Here is a 13,346-nt window from a genome sequence, read left to right on the forward strand (position 1 = left end):
CTATTGCAAATAAACTTTGATTTAATGTATTTAATACATATGGACTATTACAAATAAACTTCCAAAACGTCCTGATAAACAAAGCAGGTCCGTGTTCTAACATATTTCAGCATCACTTGTAAATACAACTAGTAAACATCCTAGTTGCCATAACTCTTATGTTACAAAAAGTTAGTGAAATCGAAAAACTGATCTCAGTTCAGTGTCTGGGGGCAACTTCACTTTTGCAGAGGGAGCGGGTAAGGCGCTATTAACCAATCAGGTTTATGCGTTTTGGCGTGACGTCACACAACATCATGGCGGCGTACGTGCTGAACACAAACACAGCACACTTTTACCCACGAAGATAAGCAATCGGATAATGACAAACGATTCAATTTGCGTTTAAATGGCCAAGTCAAATGATGAACAAGAAAACTGACGGCGAAATATGCCAAATCCAAGAAAGCACGACCATAACACTGGCTCAAATGACTTAAGTGAAATCTGGAGTCATGGTTCCACATTTTCACAAAAAAGGCTGAGAACAAACAAATCGGGTAAAAGTCAGAAACTGACACCCCAATCTTCACCTTCTGTCAGGAAGTCACCACATACTCGTTCTAAAGGTAAGATGGTTGCTAAAAGTGCACGGGAATGGTATTGCTAACCAGCTAGTTGGGTAGCTAACAACATCTAGACTCAATAGCTAACTTTGGCAAACGTCCGTGTAGGTTGCAGGATAAACAGCTCTAACGTTAATTAGCTGGGCATAGACGTAGCTAGCCAGGGCCACGTTCAGTTGCCAAACGTTCTTCAACGTTGCAGATAGAAATGCAATGTATAGAGCTGATGTGATTCCTCGTTCTATTTGTATCTGAACGTTCCAAAACGTTGGTTTTGTTTATTAGGATCCCCATTAGCTTTTTAATTAGAATCTTTAATTATAACTACAGTAAATGCCGCAGCTACTCTTCCTGAGTACCTTACAAATAAATTACAAAGTACAAAACAGTTATAGCCAAAGGCATTATATACAATTATAAAACATAATAAGAGTTATATATATTAGAAAGACACATAGAGACAACAAAAATACTATTTACACACTATTAATGTATACATATTCATATTCTTATATACAGTTAGATGAGATGTTGGGCCTCCCGAGTGGCGCAGCAGTCTAAGGCACTGCATCTTCAGTGCTAGAGGCGTCACTACAGGTTTGATTCCAGGCTGTAGATGAGATGCAGTATAAGACACTGCATCTCAGTGGTAGAGGCAACTTCACTACAGATTAGATTCCAGGCTGTATCACAGCAGTATAAAACACTGCATCTTCAGTGCTAGAGGCGTCACTACAGATTAGATTCCAGGCTGTATCACAGCAGTATAAGACACTGCATCTCAGTGGTAGAGGCGTCACTACAGATTAGATTCCAGGCTGTATCACAGCAGTATAAGACACTGCATCTCAGTGGTAGAGGCGTCACTACAGATTAGATTCCAGGCTGTATCACAGCAGTATAAGACACTGTATCTCAGTGGTAGAGGCGTCACTACAGATTAGATTCCAGGCTTTATCACAGCAGTATAAGACACTGCATCTCAGTGGTAGAGGCGTCACTACAGATTAGATTCCAGGCTGTATCACAGCAGTATAAGACACTGCATCTTCAGTGCTAGAGGCGTCACTACAGATTAGATTCCAGGCTGTATCACAGCAGTATAAGACACTGCATCTCAGTGGTAGAGGCGTCACTACAGATTAGATTCCAGGCTGTATCACAGCAGTATAAGACACTGTATCTCAGTGGTAGAGGCGTCACTACAGATTAGATTCCAGGCTTTATCACAGCAGTATAAGACACTGCATCTCAGTGGTAGAGGCGTCACTACAGATTAGATTCCAGGCTGTATCACAGCAGTATAAGACACTGCATCTTCAGTGCTAGAGGCGTCACTACAGATTAGATTCCAGGCTGTATCACAGCAGTATAAGACACTGCATCTCAGTGGTAGAGGCGTCACTACAGATTAGATTCCAGGCTGTATCACAGCAGTATAACACACTGCATCTCAGTGGTAGAGGCGTCACTACAGATTAGATTCCAGGCTGTATCACAGCAGTATAAGACACTGCATCTTCAGTGCTAGAGGCGTCACTACAGATTAGATTCCAGGCTGTATCACAGCAGTATAAGACACTGCATCTCAGTGGTAGAGGCGTCACTACAGATTAGATTCCAGGCTGTATCACAGCAGTATAAGACACTGCATCTCAGTGGTAGAGGCGTCACTACAGATTAGATTCCAGGCTGTATCACAGCAGTATAAGACACTGCATCTCAGTGGTAGAGGCGTCACTACAGATTAGATTCCAGGCTGTATCACAGCATTATAAGACACTGCATCTCAGTGGTAGAGGCGTCACTACAGATTAGATTCCAGGCTTTATCACAGCAGTATAAGACACTGCATCTCAGTGGTAGAGGCGTCACTACAGATTAGATTCCAGGCTTTATCACAGCAATATAAGACACTGCATCTCAGTGGTAGAGGCGTCACTACAGACTCTGGTTCCATTCCAGGCTGTATCACAGCAGTCTAAGGCACTGCATCTTCAGTGCTAGAGGCGTCACTACAGGTTTGATTCCAGGCTGTACCACAGCGGTCTAAGGCACTGCATCTTCAGTGCTACAGGCATCACTACAGGTTTGATTCCAGGCTGTATCACAGCGGTCTAAGGCACTGCATCTTCAGTGCTAGAAGCGTCACTACAGATTCGATTCCAGGCCGTATCACAACCAGCCGTGATTGGGAGTTCCATAAGGCGGCGCACAGTTGGCCCAGCGTCATTAGGGTTTGGCCGGGGTCGGCCGTCATTGTAAATAATACTTTGTTCTTAAACTGACTTGCCTTGTTAAATAAAAAAAACAATATATTTATATATCTTCAGAAAGAGGAGAGGTGCTGTGATAGGTTATTTAAAAATATATTTTTTAAAGCTAAACAGACTTTTTCCCTGAGTAACCTCTGGTGGCAGAGCATTCCACGATGACATGGCTCTATACATTACTGAGTAACCTCTGGTGACAGAGCATTCCACGATGACATGGCTCCATGCATAACTGAACAATGCATTAACCCCTAGTCCCACATGCGCTGATGCTCTCCCTATTGTACTCATGCGTGACCAGGTAGACCCCATTTTGTTGTTCACTTATTTAGTATGTCTAGTGACCTTACAGTTTGTCTCGTTCCCACCAGATCTGGAGACCCCCAAACGACGAGCGAGGGGCAGATACACGGGCTTAAACAACACTGCTGATTCCCCCGGGGATGGAGATATTTTACAAGACATCATATGGGACCCGGCATCACCTACTCCTGCTAGAAGTGGTATGTTGTTAAGTCACTTGATGAGCAAAAGGCTGATTTAGTTTTAACATTAGCATAACATTGTCCTTCATTCCTTCTCTTCCTCATTCTCCTCACACCTATCAGACCATCATGAGTCATCCTCAATCCACCCATCTTTTTGTTATTTTTCATTCCTCCACAGAGCCTACACACAGGCTACTCACAGTTTCCGCTAGTGGCCTTTGTGCCCAAAGTGATTGTGGTTACTATGTATATGTGCCATCAGAAGGCTTAACTGTTGCTGTCCTTATTCTCCAGGCGAAGGGCCCGGCAACACCAGAGTTGTAGAGATATCAGACATTGTCAATCGGATCGCCCCTAAGGTCAGTATATAAAACATGTTCACCGTGTCACTGAGGTCCATTGATAGATGGGCGTATAGGCCGTCATTGTAAATAGGAATTTGTTCTTAACTAACTTGCCTAGTTACATAAGATAAATGAATAGATGCTGGCACCCTGCAGCACCGACGTGCTTTTGAATCATGTGTTACTGTGGATATAAAGGCCTCGTTATATTAAAATGTAAAAGACGGCATTCTACTGTGTTGGTTTGTTTCAGTGGATGCAAAGAGACATTCTAAATCTGGTTCTTCTTGAAGCACTGGAGGTGAAAGCCTGGGCCCTGGCTTGAATGTACCCCCAGAGCTTCAGGTCGGTCACAGCACACAAACCAGCTGTTGTAATCCATGTCTTCTTCTCCAGGATGCCCAGCATGTCTCTGTGGATAGTCCTCTGCTCCAGTGGATTGGGGACAGTGCTGTCCCATGTACCCCAGAGGTACGCCCGCCCAAAGCAAGGAAGAAATCCACTCGGTGAGTGAACTTGTACAAATCACTTGTGTAATCAGGTTGAAAACCTTTTATTTTAACGTGTAAGGTTTATTTCTCGTCCAATAGTTTTGTCTTTTCCAGTAGTTCTCTTAATCAGATCATTCTTGTGTTCAGATATTTTGATAGTGCTTATACTAGCTTCTTCAAAGGTTCCTCAATATATTCATTATGCCTTCCTCGTTCATTCATCCACTCACTTCATCCTCTCCTCTCTACAGGAAAAGCTCAGTGGAGGACTTGATGCAGCTGGCCAGGCAGTTTGACATCAACATGCACCAGCAGGACCGAGAGAAGAGGAGCGCTGAACACACAAACAATACCATAAACAACAACCGCTACGGGGAGGAACCCAAGGGCCCGACGACAATGTCGTCATCAGCCCAGCTGGTAGAGGCGGAGCTTAACGCTCTGTTCGACGGGCCGACGCAGCGAGTCACCGGACGGCTCAGCCAAGGGTCGACCGCCTCCACCTGTTCTCAGGAGGTTAAGGTTCAATTTGGGGTCAGCCGTCTCACTGCCGATGACCTCGTCAAAGAGTCGGAGGTCAAGCCTGGCGGGGGAAGCACGTCTGGTTCATCGGCTCGTACTGGTAAAGAGGAAGTGGGACAGTGGAACGCCATGACGACTGTGGCGAAAGACGAGGACTTTGACTGGGAGGATGATGACCTTCTCAGTGACCCTATCGTGTTGGAGATGACCCAGAATCACGAGGGGCTGAAAACGCTGTCCCCCAAACCCAGCAGCTCACTGACTCTGAGCACTGACAGAGACCACACACAGCTGCTGACAGATACAGAGAAGACCCTACCACCCTCCTCTACTACCTCTAATCCTATCAGCCTGCCCTCTCACTCTGTCTGGAAGGGGACAAGCACACACCTTCAACCCTCAAACAGAGGTGGCCTCACTGTGCCATGTCCTAAACCCAAGCCCACCAGCAGAAGCACTTTCCTGCTGGAGCCCAACCTTTGTTTCCAGGTGAATATGGCTCCGACAACCAAAGAAGCACTCAAACCGTTCCTCACTGTTGGAGAGGCCCAGCCTGAGAGACCCAGGCCCGGCGTGTCTGCGGCTGTGGGGAGTAGGGGCCCCAGTAGAGACTCTGCAGAAGGGAAGGCTGATGGGGTGAGCACAGCCACAACTCCAACCTCACGTGGAACCACAGCCCCAGACTCCGCTTTCAAAGACCTCTCAGAGGAGGACCTCCAGTCCCTGTTTGACTCTGAGTTGCTTTGGAACGACGACGAAGGTGACGATGACGAACTGCTGTATCAGGTGTGTGACGACATGGAGAGGATCTCCAACAGTCAGCACCTGTCCAAGGAGGCCTCCGTAACCACGGATGCCACTGAGGTCCGCTTCCAAGAGAGCAAACCGAAAGCTCCTCCATCCGCCCCTCTGGCTGCAACGAGAGAGGGGACTGTGACTATGGATACGGCTGTAGGTGGTCCTAGCAGTAAACAGTCAACCACCTGCACGTCTGGCCGCTCCAACTCAGCACCAGGAGATGGGAGCAGCACCCCTGTGCACTTTCAGAGATGGAACATTCCAGCGAAAGCAGGAAATGTTTGGGTCGGACATCATACAGTCACGTCCCAGAACCATCTAGGCAGCAGGGAGGGTCTGGGCAAGTTTACCCAGCTGAAGGGTGCTCCAGGCTGTGGAACATTTGGCCTAGGATCCCTTGGAGTTAGAACCTTCCAAGCGGAGAACTCAAAGTCGGTCATGCCACGGACAGTGTCGGCGAGAACCCTCCCAAACTCAAATTCCCATCATGCGTCATCGTTCAAGAGACATCTGTCGGACTCGGCCGCCATCGGCAACAAAGGTGAGCTTTTTACCCCATAAAAAGGCAAAACAATAATCCACCACAGTTTAGCTCTAGTATTATGCTAACTCTTAGAGCCCTGACCCAACACCCATCTATTCATCTCCTAAGAGGTAAATAGATGGTTGTTGGATCCGGGCTCTGAGATGTTTGGAGGTAAATAGATGGCTGTAGGGTCAGGGCTCTGAGAGGTTAGGAGGTAGATAGATGGCTGTTGGGTCAGGGCTCTGAGATGTTAGGAGGTAAATAGATGGCTGTTGGGTCAGGGCTCTGAGATGTTTGGAGGTAAATAGATGGCTGTTGGGTCAGGGCTCTGAGATGTTAGGAGGTAAATAGATGGCTGTTGGGTCAGGGCTCTGAGAGGTTAGGAGGTAAATAGATGGCTGTTGGGTCAGGGCTCTGAGATGTTAGGAGGTAAATAGATGGCTGTTGGGTCAGGGCTCTGAGAGGTTAGGAGGTAAATAGATGGCTGTTGGGTCAGGGCTCTGAGATGTTTGGAAGTAAATAGATGGCTGTAGGGTCAGGGCTCTGAGAGGTTAGGAGGTAAATAGATGGCTGTTGGGTCAGGGCTCTGAGAGGTTAGGAGGTAAATAGATGGCTGTTGGGTCAGGGCTCTGAGAGGTTAGGAGGTAAATAGATGGCTGTTGGGTCAGGGCTCTGAGAGGTTAGGAGGTAAATAGATGGCTGTTGGGTCAGGGCTCTGAGAGGTTAGGAGGTAAATAGATGGCTGTTGGGTCAGGGCTCTGAGAGGTTAGGAGGTAAATAGATGGCTGTTGGGTCAGGGCTCTGAGAGGTTAGGAGGTAAATAGATGGCTGTTGGGTCAGGGCTCTGAGATGTTAGGAGGTAAATAGATGGCTGTTGGGTCAGGGCTCTGTTGAGTCAGGGCTCTGAGAGGTTAGGAGGTAAATAGATGGCTGTTGGGTCAGGGCTCTGAGATGTTAGGAGGTAAATAGATGGCTGTTGGGTCAGGGCTCTGAGATGTTAGGAGGTAAATAGATGGCTGTTGGGTCAGGGCTCTGAGATGTTAGGAGGTAAATAGATGGCTGTTGGGTCAGGGCTCTGAGATGTTAGGAGGTAAATAGATGGCTGTTGGGTCAGGGCTCTGAGAGGTTAGGAGGTAAATAGATGGCTGTTGGGTCAGGGCTCTGAGATGTTAGGAGGTAAATAGATGGCTGTTGGGTCAGGGCTCTGAGAGGTTAGGAGGTAAATAGATGGCTGTTGGGTCAGGGCTCTGAGAGGTTAGGAGGTAAATAGATGGCTGTTGGGTCAGGGCTCTGAGAGGTTAGGAGGTAGATAGATGGCTGTTGGGTCAGGGCTCTGAGAGGTTAGGAGGTAAATAGATGGCTGTAGGGTCAGGGCTCTGAGAGGTTAGGAGGTAAATAGATGGCTGTTGGGTCAGGGCTCTGAGAGGTTAGGAGGTAAATAGATGGCTGTTGGGTCAGGGCTCTGAGAGGTTAGGAGGTAGATAGATGGCTGTTGGGTCAGGGCTCTGAGAGGTTAGGAGGTAAATAGATGGCTGTAGGGTCAGGGCTCTGAGAGGTTAGGAGGTAAATAGATGGCTGTAGGGTCAGGGCTCTGAGAGATTAGGAGGTAAATAGATGGCTGTTGGGTCAGGGCTCTGAGAGGTTAGGAGGTAAATAGATAGCTGTTGGGTCAGGGCTCTGAGAGGTTAGGAGGTAAATAGATGGCTGTTGGGTCAGGGCTCTGAGATGTTAGGAGGTAAATAGATGGCTGTTGGGTCAGGGCTCTGAGAGGTTAGGAGGTAAATAGATGGCTGTTGGGTCAGGGCTCTGAGAGGTTAGGAGGTAAATAGATGGCTGTAGGGTCAGGGCTCTGAGAGGTTAGGAGGTAAATAGATGGCTGTTGGGTCAGGGCTCTCAGAGGTTAGGAGGTAAATAGATGGCTGTAGGGTCAGGGCTCTGAGAGGTTAGGAGGTAAATAGATGGCTGTTGGGTCAGGGCTCTGAGAGGTTTGGAGGTAAATAGATGGCTGTTGGGTCAGGGCTCTGTTGAGTCAGGGCTCTGAGAGGTTAGGAGGTAAATAGATGGCTGTTGGGTCAGGGCTCTGAGATGTTAGGAGGTAAATAGATGGCTGTTGGGTCAGGGCTCTGAGAGGTTAGGAGGTAAATAGATGGCTGTTGGGTCAGGGCTCTGAGAGGTTAGGAGGTAAATAGATGGCTGTAGGGTCAGGGCTCTGAGAGGTTAGGAGGTGAATAGATGGCTGTTGGGTCAGGGCTCTGAGATGTTAGGAGGTAAATAGATGGCTGTAGGGTCAGGGCTCTGAGAGGTTAGGAGGTAAATAGATGGCTGTAGGGTCAGGGCTCTGAGATGTTTGGAGGTAAATAGATGGCTGTTGGGTCAGGGCTCTGAGATGTTAGGAGGTAAATAGATGGCTGTTGGGTCAGGGCTCTGAGATGTTAGGAGGTAAATAGATGGCTGTAGGGTCAGGGCTCTGAGAGGTTAGGAGGTAAATAGATGGCTGTAGGGTCAGGGCTCTGAGATGTTTGGAGGTAAATAGATGGCTGTTGGGTCAGGGCTCTGAGATGTTAGGAGGTAAATAGATGGCTGTTGGGTCAGGGCTCTGAGAGGTTAGGAGGTAAATAGATGGCTGTTGGGTCAGGGCTCTGAGAGGTTAGGAGGTAAATAGATGGCTGTTGGGTCAGGGCTCTGAGAGGTTAGGAGGTAAATAGATGGCTGTTGGGTCAGGGCTCTGAGAGGTTAGGAGGTAGATAGATGGCTGTTGGGTCAGGGCTCTGAGAGGTTAGGAGGTAAATAGATGGCTGTAGGGTCAGGGCTCTGAGAGGTTAGGAGGTAAATAGATGGCTGTTGGGTCAGGGCTCTGAGAGGTTAGGAGGTAAATAGATGGCTGTTGGGTCAGGGCTCTGAGAGGTTAGGAGGTAAATAGATGGCTGTAGGGTCAGGGCTCTGAGAGGTTAGGAGGTAAATAGATGGCTGTAGGGTCAGGGCTCTGAGAGATTAGGAGGTAAATAGATGGCTGTTGGGTCAGGGCTCTGAGAGGTTAGGAGGTAAATAGATAGCTGTTGGGTCAGGGCTCTGAGAGGTTAGGAGGTAAATAGATGGCTGTTGGGTCAGGGCTCTGAGATGTTAGGAGGTAAATAGATGGCTGTTGGGTCAGGGCTCTGAGAGGTTAGGAGGTAAATAGATGGCTGTTGGGTCAGGGCTCTGAGAGGTTAGGAGGTAAATAGATGGCTGTAGGGTCAGGGCTCTGAGAGGTTAGGAGGTAAATAGATGGCTGTTGGGTCAGGGCTCTGAGATGTTAGGAGGTAAATAGATGGCTGTAGGGTCAGGGCTCTGAGAGGTTAGGAGGTAAATAGATGGCTGTAGGGTCAGGGCTCTGAGAGGTTAGGAGGTAAATAGATGGCTGTTGGGTCAGGGCTCTGAGAGGTTAGGAGGTAAATAGATGGCTGTTGGGTCAGGGCTCTGAGAGGTTAGGAGGTAAATGGCTGAGTAAATGTGTTACCTTTTTGTGCATAAAAATTGATACACTAATTGTCTGTGCTTTTTGTCCGTCAGCCACTGTAGACACATTCTGTCTTTATAAGCTTTTCAATTGCATTCAGAGTCCTAATTTCCATGTCATCTGATTTTGTTTCTCAGTGTTTGTCAACAGTCAGACGGGGAGATGCACGGAAGAGGAGATTGAGAGGAAGAAGCAGGAGGCCATAGCCAGAAGAAGGACCAGAGAAACTTCCCTAAAAGCAGGGCTCTGAGAGGTTAGGAGGTAAATGGCTGAGTAAATGTGTTACCTTTTTGTGCATAAAAATTGATACACTAATTGTCTGTGCTTTTTGTCCGTCAGCCACTGTAGACACATTCTGTCTTTATAAGCTTTTCAATTGCATTCAGAGTCCTAATTTCCATGTCATCTGATTTTGTTTCTCAGTGTTTGTCAACAGTCAGACGGGGAGATGCACGGAAGAGGAGATTGAGAGGAAGAAGCAGGAGGCCATAGCCAGAAGAAGGACCAGAGAAACTTCCCTAAAAGCAGGGGGACTTCCCCTGTGACTCAACACTGGGACACTAGATTAATACACAGTAAACCACAATACCTGTAGAATAGCTATCCTATGCTAGGTAGGTAGCATAAACATGTATCACGGTGTCTTCACAGAACACTGTCGGTGCTACTAGAACGGTTTAGTGTTACGGAGCTATACTGCTTGAGACTCACTCACTCACTCACTCACTTGAGAGCTGCTGCACTTTTTTTAGTTGCTAATATTCTCACTGTTGTTCTTTCTGGAGGTCACTGAGAAGTTGAGTAGAATATACAACAGCAACACTGTATCAGGAGTCACAGGAACCGGTTGGCTTGTAAATGCCTTCACAGCACCTCAAAGGGAGATTTGTGTCACTTTTTGTTGTTGTTGTTGTTGTTGTTTACACGTCTGTTGACATTCCAAGTAGACAATGAGTCGTCTTGATGAGCAGTGTGGAGATCTTGTTCTGCTGTCTTCCAATAGTATCTCTCAGATAAACTACAGGTCCACAACTCACCTGGTTGCTGCAACATTATAGTACATTATCTTTACACTGCATGTGGTATATTAGTACCTTGTGTTCTGCACCTTTACCCAGAAATGAGAATAACTCCCAACACTAAGCAGGTTTCCATCCAAACTCTTTATGTGAGTCGGGAAAGAAAATGTCACCACAGACCTGATGGAAACGGCAAATTTGTCAGTAAACTTGTCCAAATGTCGACAAAAACAATATACGCTAGACAAGATGGGATATGAGATGGGTGGTAAAAGTCTAAAGTGATGATGCTCCTTACCATTCAATATCAAGGGCTTTATTCTGGTGACATGATGATGCTTACCATTCCATATCAAGGGCTTTATTCTGGTGACATGATGATGATGCTTACCATTCAATATCAAGGGCTTTATTCTGGTGACATGATGATGATGCTTACCATTCAATATCAAGGGCTTTATTCTGGTGACATGATGATGCTCCTTACCATTCAATATCAAGAGCTTGTCATCTTGCACTGATGCTCCTTACCATTCAATATCAAGGCTTTATTCTGGTGACATGATGATCGATGCTTCCCTGCCGTTTGACAAATAAGAAAAAAATCTTTCTCCTTTGCCCGTAATAATCTCATCATGTAGGCTATAGGCCTACCCACATCTGTGAGCTGTTGGCTAGAGCACGTGTCAAAACCAGAGTGGGGCACATTTGCTATACAATGCAACAATTTGTATGTTACATTTTATTTAACTAGGCAAGTCCAGAACAAATTCTTATTTACAATGACGGTCAAACCCAGACGACGTTGTGCCAATTGTGCTCCACCCTGTGGGACTCCCAATCACGGCCGGATGTGATACAGCCCGGATTCGAACCAGGTACTGCAGTGACGCCTCTTGCACTGAGATGCAGTGTCTCAGACCGCTGTGCCACTCGGGAGCCCAAATGCGATGGAAGCCCATTTAACTTTATTTTTATTCTTTATTCAGTGCGTGAGAATTTAACGACAGAATTTATTTTTTATGTGCGCTCTGTCATCACACACAGCCTTTTATCCAGTGTGATGGAAACTCGTCTCTGGTGGGGAAATGCCCATGTTTCTTCTGATTGTTTTGAATAGTCCCATAAACACCTGTCGCCAATTGGAAGGAAACCTATATAAAAAGCTTTAAATAAAGGTTGAAATCCTGACATGTCACATGGTGATGTAAAATACAGGGCTCTAGGTATAATACTATGAGGAAGTGGTTCTGTATCTACTTCTGTTATCTCAATGGGTCCATTGTATCAGTCAAGTCTCAGTGACTGTAGAGACAGGTTATGACCTGGAGAGAGGTGGAGCTGTGTATCTCCCATCAGATTTGTTTTTACTGTCTTTATATACCAGAGATGACCAGTTATACCTAAAAAACGACTGTGTTGACCAAAACCACCTGGCATATACTGTTTCATCAAAATGTTCGTTCAGATTCTGTAATCAAAGATGATCAAAAGCAGTGTGTTTAGAGAGACTGCAGCTCGGCTGTGAATCAAGACGGCGTGATGTTATGTTGAAGTACTTTTACGACTTTATTAAAACCCAATGTGTTAGAAAAGAAAAGTTGATTTTCCTTTCATTTTTACTTGAATATGTCACTACTGACTAGATTTGACTTTTTCACCATCTTGTTTTTTAATTTTTTAAATTTATGCATTTTATTTTTCTTTGCGTTGTCATAGTTACCTTGTTTTTTAATTTCTTACGGTGGTCCATATTTGCACAGGTCACAGTGGTATGAACAGAAAGACCACAGTATCATGCCACTTATACAATATTACTAGATGGTGTTATTCATTCTGAGTCAAAACCACCATTAAACTATCATCAAAACCATGCTACTTTTCCTCTCAGATTCATTCCAACTCACGTGTGGCTCTTCCCACCAGCCTCCACTGGTGTGGCTTATTTAAAGAATGATGACAGACATGGCAATGAGCACATTTTGTAAGTTTCTCATTCAACGACAAGTCAGACGTTGTGAACAGCTAATCTCTCTGGACGATATTAGACAGTTGAGGGATTATATTCATATTGAATCTAATTTGTCTTCCACACCTGCCGTATTGTGTGTGGTACAGTGTGTGTCTTTGTACTCCCTTGAGAATTCACCAGTGTACTTCTGATGAGAGCCTCCCCTCAGCCATTTCTGATGGGAGCCCCCCCCCCATCAGCCATTTCTGATGAGAGCCCACCCCCCCAGCCATTTCTGATGAGAGCCCCCCCAGCCATTTCTGATGAGAGCCCCCCCCCCCATCAGCCATTTCTGATGAGAGCCCCCCCAGCCATTTCTGATGAGAGCCCCCCCCCCCAGCCATTTCTGATTGGAGCCATTTTGTGCCTTCCAGAGTAGAGCTCTCAGGTAGAACACACCTGTGTGGATGGGTGTGCCCACAGGGAACTGTATTGGTGTGTGTGTGTGTATGTGTTCACCCTCCTCTCTCTCTTCAGCAGCACATTGACAGTAAATCTAAATGGCAGGACAGTTTGGCGCGAGCATAAAGGTGGCTTTATGACTATGATTATAGTTATGATGATGACTACCATTTATTTCAACTATCTGATGAAACCTGCGAGGCCAACAGGTGTTGAGGCCAACAATATACCACCTGCTGATGGATTGGTGGATTTCTGTAATAGTGAACACTGTGTGTCCACACCACAAGGTCTGCTTTGTGGGATCAGAATGATTGTATTGCTGTTAGACAGTAATGGCTGCCCATCATGTTGCCATGGTAATGGTTTAA

General features: G+C 46.3%; 1 protein-coding gene across 3 annotated transcripts; it reads left to right on the forward strand.

Annotated features, from left to right (window-relative positions):
* Positions 1 to 266: 266 nt before the first annotated feature.
* LOC139381498 (ewing's tumor-associated antigen 1-like) lies at positions 267 to 12,435 on the forward strand. 3 transcript variants are annotated; one of them, XR_011628554.1, is made up of 7 exons: positions 271 to 608; positions 3,250 to 3,381; positions 3,661 to 3,725; positions 4,107 to 4,216; positions 4,453 to 6,062; positions 9,967 to 10,968; positions 11,108 to 12,435. XR_011628554.1 is itself a non-coding variant. In XM_071125094.1 (6 exons), the coding sequence occupies exons 1-6, from the start codon at positions 431 to 433 to the stop codon at positions 10,086 to 10,088; spliced, it is 2,217 nt and encodes a 738-aa protein (XP_070981195.1). In that variant the 5' UTR covers positions 267 to 430; the 3' UTR covers positions 10,089 to 12,435. The 3 variants fall into 3 exon arrangements, 1 of the variants encoding a protein (XP_070981195.1); XR_011628555.1 differs by having other exon boundaries at positions 281 to 608; positions 9,967 to 11,016; XM_071125094.1 differs by having other exon boundaries at positions 267 to 608; positions 9,967 to 12,435.
* The last annotated feature ends 911 nt before the right edge of the window (positions 12,436 to 13,346 follow it).

Source organism: Oncorhynchus clarkii, chromosome 23, assembly GCF_045791955.1.
Source record: "Oncorhynchus clarkii lewisi isolate Uvic-CL-2024 chromosome 23, UVic_Ocla_1.0, whole genome shotgun sequence".
NCBI lineage: Eukaryota > Metazoa > Chordata > Actinopteri > Salmoniformes > Salmonidae > Oncorhynchus > Oncorhynchus clarkii.